Consider the following 20,938-nt stretch of genomic DNA (forward strand, 5'->3'; position numbering starts at 1 on the left):
GTTAAAGATGGAGCATGCGCATAACATTTTCTTTAGAAAAGAACTTTCAATCAGTTGTGCTTTTCTCCTAAGACCTACCTGACAAAGTCACCTGATGATGATTCACCCTCCAGAAAATCTTACTGCTTATGTTTTACAAAGTTTCAAATTATCTCTGAGAATGAGCAACATTTATATTAAATACACACCATTAAAAAAAAAGAGAGGTGAAAACTATGATGCTATGAATTAATTAACTTCGATCCTCAGTGTCACACTGCTCACAAAGGTGCTATGTGCAGACCTGCCCAGAAATCACTGAAGGCAGCAATGGCTTCTACCTTTTGCTTTGTGACACTGCATTATTTCCACTTTGGGTGAGTTTTGAAAGCCTTGAAGTCACCAGGTCAGGTTCTTTAATGGGTATCTCTCATACCCTTTCTAGTTCAAAGCAGAACCAGCCAGAGGGTGGAGGAAACCACCAGAGCTGAAGACATCAGCTCATAAACGCTTCTTAACTGCGGACTCTCTGAGGCTGGCATCTAGCCAGTGGTCAGCAATCTTTCTAAAGTGGTAGCAGGTTATGTCTTTATGTAATTGGCTCTGAATTATGTTCTCCTGCCAGTTCCATGTAGACTGGAGCCTCCAAGTGTGACAGGGGACTTGCAGTATTACACGTGGTACTTGCAGGTACGTGATGGCTAAGGAGGATGAGGCATGCATGGGAGGTACCTGCTTCGCTATCTTCCACAGCCTGCCCTGCCCTGGTTGGCTGGGAGCTGCTCCCAGGCCCTGGTTGGCTGAGTGAGGCTGTGTAGTTCAGTGCAGCCCAAGGTTAATGAGGCAAAGTTATTTTCCCTTTTGCATGAGGTCATTCTACTGGGGTGGGTTGGGCCCCAAGGGACATTTGTCTCTACTAATGTGACATGGAAATGCACAAACACAGTTAAAAGCATGAGCAGAGAGACACCATTCCCCTTGCAACTTAGCTATTCTGCTTCTACTATTTGGATAAAATTAGCAGAGGAATACCCCTCATACTTCCCTGCTAGGCAATGTCAGACCCCTGGTCGGCTCAGGCATGGTCCAGGTTTCTATTAAGACACAGACTGAAGCCTGAGATTATGAGCACAGACTAGATCCAGCCACCCTGGTTACATCTCGGCTCCTCCAATTATTAGCTGTGTGACTGAGCAAGTTACTTAACTTCTCAGCTGCCTCATCTTTAATTGGGGATTAGCAAACAGCACTGTTGCGGGGATCACACAAGTTCATACATATATGAAGCTTAGGTTAATGTTTGCCACATGGAGGGTTATTCTTGTTATTTGCTGGTCATGGTCTCAAGTAAGGCTGGTAGTAGTATCTAGAGTAAAGGTCATCAGTACTAAATCCAAAGCAAGATTAAAAAAATCAAATGTTGGCATATTGAACATTTTTATACTAGTTGTATACTGAACCAGCTACTTAATGTGCCCAAACCTCGGTTTCCTTATCTATATAAATGGGAATTTGATAATACCTACCTAATAGGGCTAGTGCATGAACTAAACGAAACTAAACATACAGTGCTTGGCAATAAGAACTCACTCTATATTAATCTGTGTCTTAGTTACACATAAGCCATTTCTGACCATCACCAATATTGTTAGATAGTGTGTTTCTCACTAGTGAAGAATATAGACCTGCCATTCTTTTATCCTTCTCAATTTTTTAAAGAAATAAGCTCCTTAAACTTGGGATACCAGTAACCTAGACCATGTTTAAAATTTCCTTTGTTTTCAGGTTTTATTGTTAGTCACAAACATCTCACATGAATTTTCTACATATCGCCTTTACACTTTGAAGACACTTCCTTTACTTGCAGCACACAAACCTAACATACACAAGTCCAAGGTTATTATTTCATTTCACTGCATCAGACACGGGAACAGAAGGTACATTAGGTGCATTAAAGGCAACACTGGCCAGAGGCTCTTATAATACCCTGCCTTGTCTGCACCAGCTCCAAACCTTGCTCTCTGAACCTCTGTGACCCACTGCAAAAACTATCCCTGATTGGAAAACCTCAAGGAAAATGCCCTTACTGAAACCCAAATGAGAACAAAATGTTGTTATATGATAATAAAAGTTGGGTAAAAGTTGAGGGTCCCGATACAGTACTAGGGAACAAGCTTCTCTATCTTCCGGTCCATGATGACAGAAGTGTTTTTCAATAGGAGTAGTAAGAGAGTAGAAACTAACTTCTAAGAGTGATAAAGTATCTAAAATTGTATTTATTAATATGAATAAAATTTAGTAATTTTAAATATATGGCCAAAGACAGAAATTTGCTGATTCTTATCTTACCTTAATTTTCTATGGGTTAGTTTTCCTCAGTGAGCACACGTAAGAGTGGGTAAGTTAATGAATGCTATTTTGCTGACATAAAGCAAAAATTCACTAACTGAAATCTTGTAGCCAGAAAACATTTACCAAAATACTACAGAGTACTAAGTTCATTGGAAACATTTAACTTCCTATCAGTTGTAAAAAGAAAATTGCTTCACTGTAACATTTTTCTCCCTTTTTGTAACTATTATTGGGTAAAAGTTTTTGGTTTCTTTTACAGCACAGTATTATAGGCTGTTCCTCAGCAAGTCTGCATGCTTCAATAGAAGGAAACACACTATGTAACAATATTGGTTGTAGTTAAAATGGCTTAAGTGTCACTTAGACACAAATGAATACGGACATGCTAGTCGAGATACACACACAATGACATCAGAGCCTGAAGATACACAACACCTGAAGTTAGTATTTTAAATGTATAAATGCTTCTGAATATAATTACTTATTATTGCCCAGGGTTCAATAAAAGATCTGAATGATCCTGGAAGAAAGATTTGGCCAGGGTTTGATAGAGAGGAAAAATATGCAGAACTGACAGCTACTGAGTTTAGAGCTCTCATTTTTAGAAATTGAACCCGTGCTTTTGTGGCCAGCCCAGCAGACAAAGACCTGGGAGTGAAGGCGGTAGCCAGAGAGTGACTGCAGATTCTGAGAGGGCAGAGGAGGCACATGTTCTTTCCAACAGAATTGTGGGGAGGGAGATAAAACAAGGCATTACGATTTCCCTTCTAATATAAAAATACTTAGCACTTTTAATAAAAATCTTTAAAATTCCAAATCACTGAAAATTTTGCAGATGTTTATCAAAAGGATTTAAATTCTCAATTTGTTTCAAATGGAAGTTAACCTGTTCACTTATTTCATTAGGATCTGTGTGTGATGTATGATTGTTGTCATATTCAAGAAGTTTAGTAATAGTGAATATTTTATAGGTCAAGTCAGAAATTTTACAGAAATTTCATTTTATTGAGATTTAAAAAGTCTAATTGTATTTTAGATGACTCAAAACTTTAATAAAAACCACCAATATCTGAAATCTGTATTTACAATCAAAAACATAACTTTAAATAAACAGAATTCAAACTAAAATGATACTGGGGTTTCATCATCATTCTCTAAGTTATATTAAGTTTTATAAAAGCTCTATTGTATTTTATATTGTCATTAAGAGCAGAATAAAAAATGTATGTATCTGAAGTGCACAAAACCAAAAATCTATAAAGAGCCAAGTTTTTTTTTTTTTTTGCTCGGATGGAAACCTCAGCAAGAAGATAAAATGTACTACTGTCACACTTGAGTATTTAATGCAAATAGGATTTTGGTACCAGAAGGTTTCAATGCAAAGGATAATACACAGCATAGTATTCTGTGATTAAAGGACTTGTATTTCAGAAAGAAATAATTTTTTTTCAATGTGCTCATTTGGCAACCCATTTAAAAGAAGTCTAATGGTAAGTCTTGATGTCAAGGACTGATGCCTGCTGTCCCTTTGATGGGCCATATTGTGACACTCAGAGCTGGATACACGACATAAAAAATACATATTATTATCTCATGTTAGGAACTGCTTATGTGTTCCTGATTTACTTGTTACTATAAGCTAACTTAAATGAAAATAAACTTGCAAAACAGACTAAACCCCCTTTCACCAAACTTGCCCCCCCAACTTCATAAAAGTTTCAGTGGGGCTGAAAATAGACCCCAGAAATATTTCTTTAAGGGAGAGAATTTTAGGTAATCCTGACATTGGAGCCAGGATAGATAATTTGATTGAATCTATATGGTATCAATTTGGGGGTAATAAGAGATGTTAGAGATTTATAATAAAATCAGTTCTGCTTCTCGAATGTATCTAAGCCACAAATTTGATACATGAAAAGGCATATTAGTGAACATGGGTAAACTTCATACAGAAATAGCAAAGATAACAGGTGTTTTCTCACAAAAGTACATATAACAACCTTCTTTAACATACACAGGATATCTATACAAGTTCATGGCTTGGGAAAAGATCCAACAGTTGTCTATACATCTGTGACCAGCATCTGAATGTGAAAGTTTTTATTTTGAATCTGTGTACATGGAAATGCAGAAAAAGAATATACCTCAACATACTTGTGACAATACCTCAATGTACTTGTGAAACAGTGCTACGATTAAGAAGCACAAAACTGGATAAGCCTATCATAATTTTTCAATTTGGAACTTAAGGAAGTCAGAACCCAGCTGCTGGTTATTTATTTTTTCTAAAATTTTCAAAATAACATTTTAAAAAGTGATATTTCTTTTCAAATATTGTCATATTTTTCAGAACATAATGGCCCTTTAAGTGGCGATGTCAAAGGTGACAGTTTGGATTTCCTCAGGCTGTGATAAAAGAGTTACACAGCAAACAAAATCTACAAAATAGATTTGTTACAATATGATCAGAAGATTCAGTTGCATGGATGTTGATGGTAGTAATCTAAAAAATGTCGAAGTCTGGAAACTTAAGAGGTTTGCTAAGTCCTATAGTTTCTGGCTTAATGTTAACTTAGTGAATGTCATAATTTTATTATTTTAACAATTATACATCTGCAGCAGTTTGGCTTCAATACAGGCCACATACTAAAGTTTGGAAGTCTTCTCTCTGCTCAAAGTCTTTCTGGAACCAACTGAATAAGAGTTGTCAGCTTAAAAAAATAAATAACACTTGTATCTAATAGCACTGCTCGCTGTGTGCCTGGGACAGCCTAAGTTGAATTCCTTCAGGTGAAAAATATTAATGTGAGGCAACTGAGATTTTATAAACCATCATAAGCCAGACTAGCTTGAGTTTAACACTCTCATCCGGAGATGCTCACAAGTCATTGCATGTGATCTTTCTTTTTCACATACTGCTTTCACCAGTTGTGAAAGGTTCCAAATGAACTGAATATTAAAAACTCCCAGAATAATGCCCATGGTTTTACATCATAGGGTTCGTATGGCTTGCTCAACGATGGTTCAGAACATTTTTTCCAGTAATAATAGCGATCGCCTTAACCTATACTTAAAACAGACAGGATTTTAGTGATCGCCAAGTCTAGGACTTCTAAAGCCAAGTCTGCAACTGAAGTGTACCTCTGGAGGAGGGAAAAGTTTCATTTGAAACAAGAGATTCTTATAAACACTAAAGCATGAGAACCAATGATACAATAAAATCCTTTAATTTTACAAATGAAGACAAAGTCAAATGATTTATCTCCAAACCCCAAACTTCCATTAATGGCAGAGCAGGGGCTGGACTCAGCATCCCTGACACTGTTTGGTGCCCATGTCCCGAAATCTGCTTTTATAAAATCTCTGGGCCACGAAGCAGATGTTTACCAGTGCCTTTAATTTCAGGTTTGAGAAACAGGTCCTGATTCTGCTCTGAAGAAAGATTCTTCCCTGCACTTCGGGTGTTTGGATAGGTGCTCCTAACAGTGGCTGGTAAACTGAAAGAAATTCTACAGAAGGTTAAAGCATCAGCTGCTTTCAGGCCTAAAAACTCTGACAATCTTCCCTTAACTGATCAACAGCTAACAGTGAAAAGGAAGCACTTTTTAACTAATAGCCAAAAAAGGATTCCCAGAAGGACACATGGCTCTGCTTTTGTACCCCATGCTCCGAGCTTGCCCTCTTTGTTCTGCTACCTTTAACTGCAGCCTGAAGAACCACACAGAGGTAATAATTAATTATAATGTGTTACCATCTAAAGATTACAAAAGAAAGGCTGAAAATGGCTTTAGGAAAGCATTTTTTCAATGTGAGGGTGGTATTAATGATTAATTCTCCTGAAACTTCAGTCAGTAACAGGTAAAATGTCAGAGATGGTGACAGTCGCTTAATGGCTAGTGCAATTCACAATGCCCAAGAATTGACAAGGCAGCTTGTTGCAGCCCATTATCAAAGTGTCAACAAAGATTATTGCCAATATAGTTACACAAATGCCAATTGTAGGGCAGCTGTTTTCTTTCAAATGGGTTCCAGGGAGAAGGTTATATGTCAAAAAGAATCTTCTTATTGTGACCCTATGACACAGGCTTTACTTTTCCTAATAAAATCAGACATGAGTTTTGAGAAGAACTGTATAGACGATGAACAAAATGCATATTTGTGTGTCTCCCCAGGACTCTCTCTCTCTTGAGAACATGGGCTTTTTAAGGAGTCAGATCAAATCCCTCAGAAATCAAGTGAGTCCAGTTATGTTTCCTTTTACTTCCCCGGATTCCCTGCTGAGTAGCTTGCTTTCTGGCAGCATGCTAAGACTGTCATTTGGTAAAAAGCAGTCTGCTCAGCTATAATTACTAATTTGATGTCACACTGGAATTGCAGTGCAGCTGTGAAAAGATCGACCACCAGGGAGATTCGCATTTCTCTGTCTCATTTAGAGGAAGCTAAACTGCTGAAGCCATGAATGGAAGATGCCCTTCCATTAAAAAGGAAAGAATTAAAGAATAAAACAAGTCATAGCAGCTGTCAGAATTTGACAACGGTTTAAAAAAAAATAAAAGCACTGTTCTGCTCTTTAAAAAAAATTTAAGACATCTGTACATGCATGCTCTGATACTTGTTGCCATGAAAGTGATCCCATTATTGTTGGAATATAACTTCTTTATTTCCTTCAGTTCCATCTTTGTTTTTATGCTAATGTAAATCACACTAATTATGTGTCAAGCTGAAATCAAAGGGATGGGACTTGTCTGCGTTTATATCACTCAATATTTGAAATGACAATTTTAAAACTTGTCATCAACAAGTTAAAAGTATGAGATATTAGGACTTATACTCACTCAAATGAAAGAAAAACAAGGAATTCAGATTGCTAATTAAGCCATGTCAATGGAGATTCTCTATGAAAATTGTTCTTCGCACCAGGACAGCCATTTTGTAGAGAATATGGTTACACAACCAGAGCAATGGAAATAATATTGCTGCAAACCATTTGGTTTCAGTTAAAAAAGGCTAACATGTAGAAAACAAATATTTTTAGCCTTCTTCAAATGTTTCTAACCAGAGGTAACAGTGATAAACATTTATAGTTTTATGCTTTTTGGGCAAATATATAAACTGGTCATGGAGAGAAAACCTGAACATTGGTGTAAAAAGGAACACAAAACATTTTTTTAGAACTTAAAAACTCAATGGTTTTACGAGGTCAGCTCCATTAACACATTTCATTTATTTTTGTATTATAGTTTAGTCAAAGTTACCTCATTGTGGCTAGATTACAAACAAAATGCCATATCCAAGAGACTTCATGTCCTATCACAGGTATACTCTCCTTCATCAATTACTGATATTAATTACATTTACATTCCATATCTTCAAGAGATGATCTCTCATTGTTTCCGAGGAAGGACTTATAATCTAGGACAGGTGGGTAGCCCGTTGGCGCCTCTCCTCTGGAAGAAGAGCTGTCATGAACTCCAAGTCCAGAAAGTAAAGCACATTGAATTCTTCCTCAGGGCAATTGTGTAGATGATTTTAATGTGTGGAGTGTAAGATATGGTGATGTGGGATATATTTACAAAAATTCCTACATTCCACAAATTAAAGAAATATGAATGGGTGGTTTTACCAACATTATGAAACTAAATAATTTATTTCACTACTTTTGTATTTTTAAATCAAGACTTAGAATGAATTATTTTGGTACTATATTTGACTCCAAAATAATGTTTTTGTCAGTGTAGCAAATGATTCCTTTTTCATCTTCATGATTCATGGGAATTATCTTCTGGAGGGTAGGCCCCTTGTAGAACAGGGTTCCCCCACTAGGTGAGTGTTCTAGGAATCCATCTGTATCAGTGTACCAGCTGACATTGTTGTGAGAGGCTGTGTTCGACCTCACTGAATTTTTTTTTTTTCCCCAAGACTCAATGCGTTTGCTCATTTCATGATGGGTGATTTACAAGCAAGCGCACCTGCCCACATCACACTGAGTGTTCAGCAGTTTTTGACCAAGAACAATATAACCCCTGTGCTCCACCCTCCCTATTCACCTGATCTCACCCCAAGAGACTTTTTTTTTGGTTTGTTTCCCTGCATAAAAAAGGCCTCAAATGGAAATGTTTTGCCCATGTGGAAGAGGTGAAACAAAAACCAGCAGAAGCACTAAATGGCATCAAAATCAACAAGTCCAAAAACTGTTTTGAGCAGTGGAAAAATGTCTCGATAGATGGAGAATACTTTGAAGGTGGTTGAAGTTTAAATATGTAAAAATAAGTACACAATTTTTTATAAATAAATTCTTTGGTTTTGGGGGGTCCTCCCTCATATTTTTGATAATAAGTCCTTAAAAATAAAGGAAAGCAAGAACTCGTAGACATTTAGAGTAGCACCTTTAACATAGTGGGTAGAAAAGAGCTCTAGGTTGGAACCCTGGCTCTGTCACATTATTAACTGTGGGAACTTACACAAGTCACTGAACCTGGTAAGAAACTTCATTTACTCAAAGGAAATACTAATAGCACCTCAAGGTAGTTGTAAGGACTATGTGACCAAATTCATGTAAAATTTAAGTGTCTGGCATATAGTATGCACTCAACAGGTGTCAGTTATTATTGCTTACCTTTATAATCTCCAATACATTGAGATTAACATTAAAAAAGTAAACCCCAGATTAAGATAAAACTTCTCCCCTGCCACCAGCTGTGTGATGCAGCATGAGACCTCAACTTTCCGGTCTCAAATCTGTCACATGTGTGGGGAAACTAGACTCTGGTCTCTCCAACTCCTTCCTATCTCTGACTTTTCATGCCCACTTCCAAAGGAAATGTTTTGACAAACTGGCACATATTCCAAAGAGGATAAAAGCACCCTGGCATAATCCTTAGAAAAGGATTTCTGTTAAAGAAATACTATATTCTCACATCTTTTCACAGAAACCTATTTCAATAAAGGGTTAAACATTGTTGCTGAGGTGGGCAGTGGAACTGTGTAAATGCCATGTCTCTGGAAAGTATGGGGTCCTATGGGTTGGGCAAAGGAGGGAAACATAGGTAATTGAGTGTTCTGCTTCTGAAGAAAAAATACAGCCATGAGGACGTCAAATACTGTGGCTTTCCTTCATACATGTCCTTGCTTTATGACTTAAGACTTCAGCAGCAACCACTCCATTAACTGCATGTCTTTCTCAGCATTGGTTATTGTCAAAGCAGACCAAGCCCTTGGTGATGGATCCTGAAGACATCAAAATGAACAGAGAAAAAAAGGCTGCTAGCAGGAGTCTCAAGGGATTTGGGAATCAAGTAAAAACAGAGCAACCAACACGGGATGGTGGCTGTCATCACACCCACAGTTCTTATTCAGGATAACTGCTTCATTATTCACCCACGAGGTATGGGACGGCTGAGCTGAGGAAGAGAAGTGAAGTGGAACCCTCCAGTTCAATCACGCGCTTCTCTCTGGTGCAGAGAAGGGGAAACGGGAACGACCGCAGCGGCGGAAGTCAGAAAGAAAGAAAAAAGTAAGAGGTACTGTTCGAGCGCGCCCGCAGGACCACGGCGAGTACGCCAGGGTACTCACCTTTTCTTTGTCACTAGCTTCTCTGGCCACTGTAGAGCCCTGAAACACAAAGAAATAATAAAAACTCGCATGTGAGAGGCACTGGATTTCATGTTTTAAATATGCAAAGCATCACCGCTCTGCACGGTGTGCGGCTCCTTCTGCAGGTGTTCCTGCCCACTGCCCTCCAACCGTTTCCCCATCATATCCCCTGCGCTGTCCTTTCCTTCGTTCTTGTCCTCCTGCTGGAAATCAAATCTGGCGATCACTGGAACAGTAACTTACTGAACACTGGATGAAAACCACATTCGCCTTTTTGCATCAATTGCCGGAAGTGGTTGGCGTTACGATCTTCAAAGAAGAACCAGGACATCAGCTGGCTGCAGTGGCCACTGGGGCACGAGATGCCGCTTGTCCCACTGTCCGTCTCCCAGCTGGGGGCACGTCCTCACCCTCGGAGTGTCTCACTACCACTTTAGAGTGACTGATGAATACATTCTCTTAGTTACTATGAATGAGTAAGACCCCTGTGGATACTTTCTCCTCCCTCACACTGGAGATCCCTTCTCACACGCATTTACCTGCACATCTTCTGGGCCAGGTTCTAGGATGAGCACAGAGCTACTAAGTGGGAGAAAACACAGTTCTTGATCTCAGCAATTTCCCCTCTACTGCACTGGTTTTCAAAATGATGCCTCAGGGCATCTGGGTTGTCCCAGACGACCCGAGTCACCTCAGATCCCGACAAGGGGGCTCTGCGGTAGACTCCCAGCAGAGACATTTTCCTTTGTGGAAGATTTTAAAACAAAAGAAAATTGGGAAACAAATGGCCACTGAATTCCTCCTAACTATGTCAATACAAGGACTATTCTTCGTGCTGCCCAGTGACCATTGTGGTGTCTCACACAGCAGTGCTCAGTGTTCACCAGATAAATGGCTGGAGAAGGATTACAGACCAATTTACTCTCCCCTTCCCCTCCAGAACTGACACCCCAACTTGGACAAGGCCAAGGGAGTCATTCATTTACCTGACCGCCTCTTAAAGAGACATTTATTGCCCTGGAATACTTGTATTAGCCAATCATAAACAGAACTTACATGTGGTTGGTGAAAATTAAAGTAGCTTCTAGATTAGCTATTCTTAAAGAAATCAAAATTTTTACTCAATGACCATCTTCCATTTAAGTAAAACTCAGGCACTGATTAGGATATGTGTGACCTGTAATTCACAGATGAGGAGACTCAAACTAGGGAGACTCCTCATACTGGGGAAGGGTGCTGAGACCAGGCTGTGGTCTCTCTGGGTGTCAATTCTCTACTCCCTTGGTGCTCAGCATTCCTGGGCTGGTGAATCTGAGAGACCTTGCTGCCAGCCCAGGGAAAATGCTGGAAGTTTCTTGGAGCTATGTCAGAAGAGCACAAAGCTGACCCACCAAATAAAGATGGACAATATAGATCAGTCATGAAGGAAAACCTGTTCCATACCGCAGCATGCCCCTCGGCACAGCCGAATCCCGAGGCCATCACTTACAATGGTTTCTATTCCTTCCTTTAGGCATTCTTGAATATGGGCCACAAATATCTTTTGTGCACTGATTGCTAACAAAAAATGTTCCCAAATGAAAGAAACATGGGGTCATCTCTAATACCTGAGCAATGCTTGTGCTACTGGCAGAGGAAGAAACAATTTATTCCTTTTTGTATCTTTAACCAAGTTTTTGGTCAGTGTGTGTTTATTTTTTTACTTCCTACAATACAACCCTGTTTAGGATTCTCAGTAAAGTTTTATCTCTATGTAAATGCAAATCACTGGCCTGGAAAAAAGCCTCATTCAAGTTTAAATTAACTCAGAATAAAAAAGACCTGAAACTAAAATAGAAAATTAAGGTTATTTTAAGTTAAGGCCAAAAGTTTGAGGCATGAAAGCATGCCAGATATCCAGGTTCCATCACAACTGAAAATACTGGCAAAACAATTTATTTATTCTACAAGCCAAGCAGAGAGATGAAATGATCAAGTCCAAAGCAAATTAAAACTATAATATCCAGTCTACAAGTATAATTCACATCAAGGTATATTTACTAGCTATACTATCTTAGGCATTTCAGGTGGGTAAAAAAGTAAGTAAGACAAAAATATTCCTTTCAGGCACTTACTAGTAGAATGGATGAGGCAACCAAAATTTATTGACCAGTTCCATATACCATGTGTTATGCTGGATATGACATGTACATATGTCATTTAATCCTCACAACAACCCAGCATAGAGAGGTGAAATTATCCCCATTTTACAGATAAAGAAAAAGGCTTATAAAGTTTCAACAACTTGCACAGAGCTGACAAGTGATAAAACCAGGACACGTGTCTTCAGAGGTCACTTGAGCCAGGCCAGTGAACAGAGTCCTGTAATACTCAACAGAGCCTTTGTGAGAGAGATGGTGCCCAAGAGGCCTGTACAGTGGCTGCAATTTCCACAAGGGGCAAGTCCAGTGAACAAAACGGTTACAACTTGAAGGCAGGGCAGACCAAGGCTGTATCTGGAAAGCCTGTACAGTTCATTTAAACTCCAGAGGGTAGGAGATAAACCTAGACCATCTTCCCTCCCTTACATTAATACAGATTAGCGTTTCTCAAAGTGTGTGATTCCGTACCCTGGGACCCTCTCAAGAATCTGCAAAGTTAATGTATCTTTGTAATAATACTGAGACATTATTTGCCTTGCTCACTGTCCTGATATTTGTGTGGATATTGCAGAAACAACAGAGGGTAAGACTGATGGAAGCTTAGCACAAATCCAGCAGCGGTACCAAACAGTACTAGTCAAGTTTCCAATAATATGTCTGCATCTGTACTTTATCTAAAGACATAAATGTCCTTCAGGAAGCAGTAAAATTTATTTTTATTAAATCTTGATCTTGGAGTACACATCTTTTTAATATTCTATGTGGGAAGTATGCATAAATCATTTGTTTATAAAAAGTGGTTTAAGAACAGTCATTTTTGTGATGGTTTGAGTTATGAGCTGAACTAGCCAGTTTTTTCATGAAACAACATTTTTTTCTTGAAAGAACAACCGATAATCTATATTTGTTCCTATCTGAGCATATGTCACATATTTGCTCAAAGATAAATGAAGCTGCTGGGCTAGGCAACGTGCAGGGTGCTATGTACTGTCACTTCATGGAAAAAAGCTAACAGGGCCTGTTGCCAGTGGTAAAATTTGAGCTTTTAGGTGAAAATTAGAAATTTAAAAATCTTGTATCCACCACCCTGAGCTTCACAGCTTCTCAATACTTAAAGACTTTTCTGTTGAGACTGGCGGTGATATTAATGTGACTTCCTGGTATCATATAATGGAATATGACAATATTTGGAAGATCACATAGCTCAAGTGAACCCACCCATTCCAAATAACCAAAGCATGATGTATTCAGGCCAATGCAGGCAAACAGACCAATGTTTTTTAACAAAGAGAATACAAAAGTGCACTGATGTGATTGCAGATTCCATACAAGCTTTGAGAGATTAACATTTGTCAGATTTTGGATATCAAAAAAGAGTATCTGACAAAGTTATTAGAACACACCCCTCCCCATTTCCAACTACATATTTGTGTAAGGTCTGACTTTCTTCATATACTTCAATCAAATAACATCACAACAGACAACAGAACCAGGTAAGACATTGCAATGGTATCATATTTAATTTAATACATGAGACATCACAGAGATTTTCAAAAATATAAAACGATGTCACCTGTCTCAATTTTTTGGAAGATACAGTTATTTTCATAAAAATATGCTAACATGTAATAATAAAACATTAAAAAAATTCTCATATTAACTTCTAACATTGCAAATATCAGTAGACATAACCTACATAAGCAAAAGTTTTGGGGGATCCGTTTTTAAAAGTGTAAAAGAGACTAAGTTCAAAAAATATGAAATCCATTGACAAAGACCAAAGCTCAGAAAACTTTTCTAAAAGAGTCAAAGGGTAAATGTGGCTTTGTTGTCCAAAAGGATCTCTGTGGTAAGTACTCAACTTTGCCATTAGAGCACACAAGCAACCACACACAATACAGAAGCAATAGGCATGGTGATATTCCAATAAACCTTTATTTACAAAAATGGCCAAGTTGGATTTGCCATGCAGGCAGGTCATAGTTTGCCATCTCTTAACTTGGACATTCTGCCTCTAAGTTAGAGATCCTAGAAGTCAGATCAACTCACTCCACTCAGAATTTCCAGTGGTCTGCCTCTTACTCAATGTCTCTGAAATACCTGGTGTCAGGGACTGTTCCCTCTGCCAGAAATTTTTGCTTTCACCTCATTCCCTCACCTCCTTCAGGTCTGCTCCACATCAGCTTCTCAGTGAAACCTTACCTGACACCCTATTTCAAACTGCATCCCTTCCCCATACTTCCCTCTCTTTATGTCTTTTTCTATTTTCAGTGAGCATGAACACATGATAATATATCTTTTTCAGCATGAAAACAATGGAGTTAAAAATGCTAAAGAAATGAACAGACTGTCAATGAGACAAATTCCAGTGGCTAAATACATGTGGAATTGGTGTTTGCAAAGATTAAGGGTGGTAACAAAAATAACTAAGGATATTATGGCCCCCCCCCCCCAAATTTCCTGTTTTTACTTCTATCCATAGCACTTATCGCCTCCTAATAATATACTATATGATTTACCTACTACTTTCACTTATTGTCTGTCTTTACCCACCAAAAAGTCAGCTCCTTGAGTGAAGGTTATTTTGTTTTGTTCATCACACTGTTTCCAGCCCCTGAAACACTGCCCAGTACATATCTGGTGTTCAAGAAATATTTGCTGAATAAACTAGACATGATATTTCTAATATGTACAAGAGTCTTCTGGTAAACCCATGAAGGCGTGCACTGCTAGTTGCCTGGTGGCTTTGAGCTCTGAGCACCTCCTAAGCATTTAACATGATCAATGACAACATTTACAATGTGGATGAGCATTTAGCATGATCAATGATGACATTTACCATGTGGATGAGTGAGTTTAATTACTTAAGAAAAATTAATAAAATCAATCTCACCTTTAAGTCGTATTTCCTATATACAGATAAACGGTGGCTGAATACGTTTCTTGTAACAATCACATATATTTCAACTCCATCGACATTAAGCCGGTACATGCCCAAAAACTGGGGAAGAAGGGTGATCCCATGACATTCCACTATATACTGCTCAAAAGAGAAAGAAAAAGGAAAAAAATTATCCAATCAAAAGGTGCTCTTTCAAATGTAAAATATTATTATTCTGCTTATGGTGTTTATACAAAATGACATCTTCCAATCATTAAGGTCCTATTTATAAAAAATAACCATGTTTATACTGCTCAATACAGGATCTGTGTTCTCTATGTACATACAGATAAGAAAAATTCAACTTTATGTCCAAAAAAAATTTTTTTCTTAACATTTCAAACTAATTTGTAAAGTCAAAACTTGGATATAACAGTGATTGGATATATCTGTAATTACTTTAAAGTGAAATTACCCTAAACAGAGGGCATCCATCTTCCTACCCAGAAGACATAATAATGACTTTATGAGGTTGAGCTAGAGTAACTTGGCCACTTAGGTTAGCTCTTTGAATAGTGCTGAAGTCAAGATTAAATAGGAAATTGTAGAGAGAGCCCAGTGTTAGAAGCTGACAAGGTTGGGATAGTTTTTCTGTTTCTCACCAAGACTACTCTCTGGAGCTAAGCTGCCCACAGAATAGTGGTGTGAAGGGTGGGTGCCACGCTAACATGGAGCGTTTGCTCCTGCTTTACACACAGATGGAGCTTCTCTGGCCCTGTGCTGGATTTCATCAAGTCCATTGGATGAGTCCCAGTTTTGACACCATTCAGATCTGAGTTGCAAAAATACATGAGTTTAGAAGTCTTTAATGACCATACTCTAAAATGCCACAAGAGGGAGACACTTCTCCTTGAAAGTCAATCTTTATCAAAAGAGTCCCATGGTACTTCCCAAAGGAAAATTAGGTTTCCTTTCTTGAAAATGAAGGGGAAATAAGATTTCAGAGAAACTTTGTTATGTCCATAACTGTGGACATGTGTGTAAAATCTCTAGAATAAAGAACAGCATGACTATTATGATTCCAAAATTGCAGAAATTGTATACATCATGCATATTTACAACGAGATGCCTTGAAGAATGGTCACCAAATGGTATTATGGTGGAATTTGAAGTAACTTTGCTTTTTTCCTTTTTAAAATAAAATTATATTGCTTGAATATATCTGTTTTCAATTAACATTTTATAAAAATAAGAATTAGAAAGCCCTTTTTAGTGGTAAACACTGTCAATCATCAACTCGATAATACCATCTTAACATTTATTTTTTAAGTCTTAGTTTTTATCATTAAAGAAAAGATGTACAGCATCAGAATGAGTTAGGTTTTTGCCACCTAGAGTGTGGCATATTTTAAAAATGTTCCTGCCTTTAAAAGTCTTACTAACTGTAATTGAGCTATGGCATTTTAATTTGATATATTTTCTGAGTAGAGTTTTACCTCAAGTTGTTCTTAACTTGAGGTCAAATCAGTGGAATATTTTCTACTTCTCTCCTTTCAAAAAATAATAAAGTAGCTTGAGTTTTGCTAATGCAGAACGGGTGGTAAAGAGCTCCTGGTTAAAGAGAAATGTATCAAGTCTGCTCTAAAGAGCTCAAAGGGATTGTTGTCCCTCACCTCTGAGGAAAGTTGGTTGGATGGGCCTTAGAAATATGGAGACTATGGTAGTCTACATCATGCTACATTGTATAATAACCTGCGTGGAAAGAACATAGGTTTGTGAGCCAAGATATGTGCATGTGTCCTTGTGCCTCTATTTACCAGCTGTGGGGTCTTTGGCAAGTTACTAAATCACTCATCATTTTCGTTTCATTTTCTGGAAAGTGGACAGCATAATTTCTACCTTGAGGTTATTGTGAGGATTAAAGATAACAGTTTGTCAAAATACTTCACGAAACGCCTGTGTGTTCAACTATACCCTTCCTCCTGTTGCAGATGATGATGATAATAACTATTACTTTCATTCAAAATGTTATTTTCATAAAAAATGTTAAGTGTTACACTTACCTGCTGCTTTATGCTCCAGACCAACTCACAGACACATACTTGTGTCTACTCTGAAGGAAACCCTGCATAGGTGTTCTGGGGGGCTTTGGGGGCCCACATCATATTCAGTTTGGCCACTTAACTCCACTTTGTGCTATTCTGCTCAGGTTATGCTCATCATGGCCTATCTTTTCAAAGTCCTGCCTCTTTAATCAAAATTTCTGTAGAGACCCACGGAGTGACATAGAACAGAGTAGATACTGTTATTTGTGTTGATGAATATGTTAAAGAAACCTCTGAATGTTATACAGGAAGTCACTGACAAGCTTTTTTTAGGTGGGGGGGGTCACATACAGATTATATGCTATAACTCCTCTACCTTTAGGATTAGATAAATTACTACATATAAAAAAATAGGTCAAATCTGATCTATTGCATCAGCAAATTTCTATGTGTACTCATTCTCAAAGGCATGACTCTCTTTGATGACCATTTTGAAAACTAGGCTTAATAAACTTAAAACACTTGAGTATATAAATATGTAAAACACCACAAACCATATTAAAGCCTATCATATCAGATTCTAGGAGTGCCAAGCTGAATTTGGTGCCAAAGGTTTGGAGAGCACTTTATAGGTTAAAGCTTTGAAGAAGAAAATTCTACATAGTAAATGAATTTCTGCATGTGGGCACTGGGAAAGAATGCACTGTTTCATTTTAGTGAGCAACATTTCACTGGGTCTATGAACACCAGGGCTGGGGGCCACTGTCCCTGCATGTGATTGTTGACACATAGAAGCCTAAATGTTAATCCTCCCACATTTTTCACCAGCTGACCCAGAAAATGCTATGCACAGATCCTAACCCCATTGGGCACATCTACAAGAATTCCTATACACACAACCTGCTAAACGTAATCCCATAACCAGGGAGACTGGAAATTCACAGCCAAAGCTTCAGCTGGGCTCTTGGCACAACTCAGCCACACTTCGCTATGAGAAGCCCGCTTGGTCCAGCTCCACATTTACTAGCTGTGTGACCTTGGTTGAATTAGTCAACCTCTCTGTGTCTTCATATTTGGAGAAGAGGGGGTAATGATAGTACGTGGTGAGTAGGGTTTTTGTAAAGAATGTGAATGGCAAGGAAATGAGGCTTGGGGACAGCCAATGACTCAAGCAGGAGCAAGTGAAACTCAGACCCAGGGGCAATGGGTGGAAAAGGGGGAAAGGAAGGGGTGAAGGAGGAAGACTTTTGAGAGCACCTGATGTGTTCCTAAGATGCTCTCTGAGAAATGTTTTCTATTTTAACTCTATAATATAAACTCCCAATTTCGAGGACTCTCATAAAACAAGGACTTTCCAAAAATGATTAGCATTGTATAGTATGTATTTGTTTATAAAGTGAGGTAATCTTTTTGTAAATATTAAAAAACAGTAAAAAATTATATTTCTCACCCTTGTTCAAGAACTTAAATGTCAAACAAATTAACTAAATAACTTGTAAATAAATGCTTCCAAAATAATATGATGTCACTGAGTTTTCATCTGAATAGGCACTGAATATTTACTCCCAAATTTTTAAAATGTGAACTTGATAATCATCAATTATCTAACTATATGGAGTTAAATCAATCACAATTATTGTTTGGGTCAGTGTCCATATTCTGTGTTAAACTCACTGCATCACCTATGTGTGCATTTTAAAATACTGTTTTAAGTACTTTTAGCTTTTGAATTTTCATAGCTGGGCACCTCACCTCACCTCACACTGTTATTTATCATACAGTGGCTTCTGTTTTATTTTTCAAAGTGCTCTCAAAGTTGGCAATGTTTTGTCTGTAACCTGTTCCAACACTAACAATTTTTACTCTTTTCTGTCTTTTCAAAAATCTACATGTAAATGATTCCATGATGTCATGAGTAACCGCATATTTAATCTCGTCAGTTTTCCTTAGCACTTTTTCCTGTATAACCATGGGCTTGTTAGAACTGTAATGCGATGATAAATTGATCTGGTGAAATCAGAATTTAAAAAACATAAAATGCAACAGCCACAGATCTCAGTTTCCTTTGCTCTTAGGCACTGAGCAAGAATAACAAGTATTATGAATCCCCAATTTGTTGCTCTGCTCATGCAAAAATGAAATGCCATTAAAAGATTCACAGCTGACTGAGGTTTTAGCAGAGAGGAGTCTAAAGTGATGTACTACAACAGATAAATATTTATATCTCCACACGATAGTGTGAACCTGGGCTCTGGCTTTTGGAAATTACCATTATTATCGTGTTCCACTCATTTTGTTTTTAGGGGCTTGAAGTGACTATTTAATATAGCATTAAATTAATACTTCAATGTAAAGTCTTGTTTCAGTTAAATGTTTTTGAAAGATTAAATTATCTGTAATCCTTATGGTGTCTCTGGATGTTTAGAGATCATTCCAACAACATGCTTTGCATGAGAGAGAGAGAGAGGGAGAGAGAGAGAGAGAGAAGAGAAGAGGAAGCGAGCCTGAAATTAAGGATTGCTTTGTTTTAGCATGACCAAATAAATAAATATTGCAATTTTTCCTTGAATTGATATTTCAGGATAATGGTCTATAAATGTCCGTTAATAAAACTTATTTTGGTTTCAAATAGTTTTGAAGTCAAAAAGAAGTAAAGATAACTACATTTAAGCTAATGTAAATACTAATCTTTACTGCTTTACTTACTAATATTAGGCCTAAAAGAAACATTCCTCTGTAGTATTTACAAATATTCCTAATAATGAGATAATGCAGAATATATCCAAAATATAAACACTGATGTCTCTGATTCCCTTTGTTACACTATGATAAAGCCATAAGTAATATCATCATTAAAGATGAAATGACTTCTAAAAAACACTCTATCATAAGTATAGACGGCGTTTACTCATTGATTACAATTAAAATGCAGAACGGCTGCTCCAAGCATCACCCTGCTGAGGAGCTCTGAGAGACCTTGCTGTCCAGTCGGGGAGCAGCCAGCACCCTTCAGCTGGCAGCTACTTCTGAATCTGTCTTCCTGTCACTTTGGCCCAACATAGGAGCTTCTGGATGGAGAACTCCTGAGTGCCCCCCACCCCACTGGGGTGCCTGTGGCTTGGTTGGGCCCACCTGGCAGTATGACTCCTCCCTCTGTCCAATCCTACTTTTTCCCCTCATAGACTTTGATCCTAATCAATGTCTTGACCCCAAACTCTATGTGGGCTTCTGCTTGGGCAAATCGCTCTGAGTGAGGGTCAGCAGACACAATAGGCAACAAATTCAGGCCCAGAAACTGCAAAGGTTATTAGGACTATTGAAAATAGAATTTGAACAGTTATGCACAAAATGTTTAAAGAAATAAAGGATGCAATTTCAGAGAGGAGCATATAATAAGAAACTGTTAGGAATGAGCTGACAGGTTTTCAAAAATGGAACTTATAGAGGGGGAAAAAAATAACTGGACATGTGAGACAATGGATTAGAGAACTGAAGAGAGAACCGGGACTGGGCAACAGTATAGCTAAGAAATTTACCCAGAATCAGGCAGAGATGTTTGGAGATGGAAAATGGGAAAGAAAAATTAAAAGATGTGGAGGCCAGAATGAGAATGTCAAATATGTAGCTGTTGGAGAGAATAAAGGAGATATGTGATGGATGAAGAGAAAAGGACAACGAAATTTCCAGAAACTGGGGACGATCTGCGGTAGGAACAGCATTTCAAAAAGTGTGTTGGGCAACTGGGGAACAAATGGCTAGGACCTGTGAAGGGAGGGCTCCAAATGGCCCCACTAGCCAGCACTGACTTCCTGTCTGCAAAGTGGAGTTTGAAGGGGCTCTCCCTAGACTACAGAGACCCGGGAGAAGGCAAACTCCTGATGTTTCTAAGAAAGCAAGACATGCTTCTGATGATGGAGAGGCTCTGCGGGGAGCCTGTTTTTTGATGA

General features: G+C 38.1%; 1 protein-coding gene across 1 annotated transcript in view; it reads right to left on the minus strand.

The window, feature by feature from the left end:
- Positions 1–20,938, minus strand: part of PIP4K2A (phosphatidylinositol-5-phosphate 4-kinase type 2 alpha) — a 161,109-nt gene that overhangs the window by 17,068 nt on the left and 123,103 nt on the right. Inside the window, exons 5-6 of the mRNA XM_090266598.1 lie at positions 14,959–15,105; positions 9,904–9,942 (exon numbers count right to left, since the gene is read on the minus strand). Coding sequence (XP_090122724.1) covers positions 9,904–9,942; positions 14,959–15,105 — 186 coding nt within the window. The remainder of the gene's footprint in view (positions 1–9,903; positions 9,943–14,958; positions 15,106–20,938) is intronic.

Source organism: Furipterus horrens, unplaced genomic scaffold (genome assembly GCF_987537825.1).
Source record: "Furipterus horrens unplaced genomic scaffold, mFurHor1.1.pri manual_scaffold_2, whole genome shotgun sequence".
NCBI classification, from domain to species: domain Eukaryota; kingdom Metazoa; phylum Chordata; class Mammalia; order Chiroptera; family Furipteridae; genus Furipterus; species Furipterus horrens.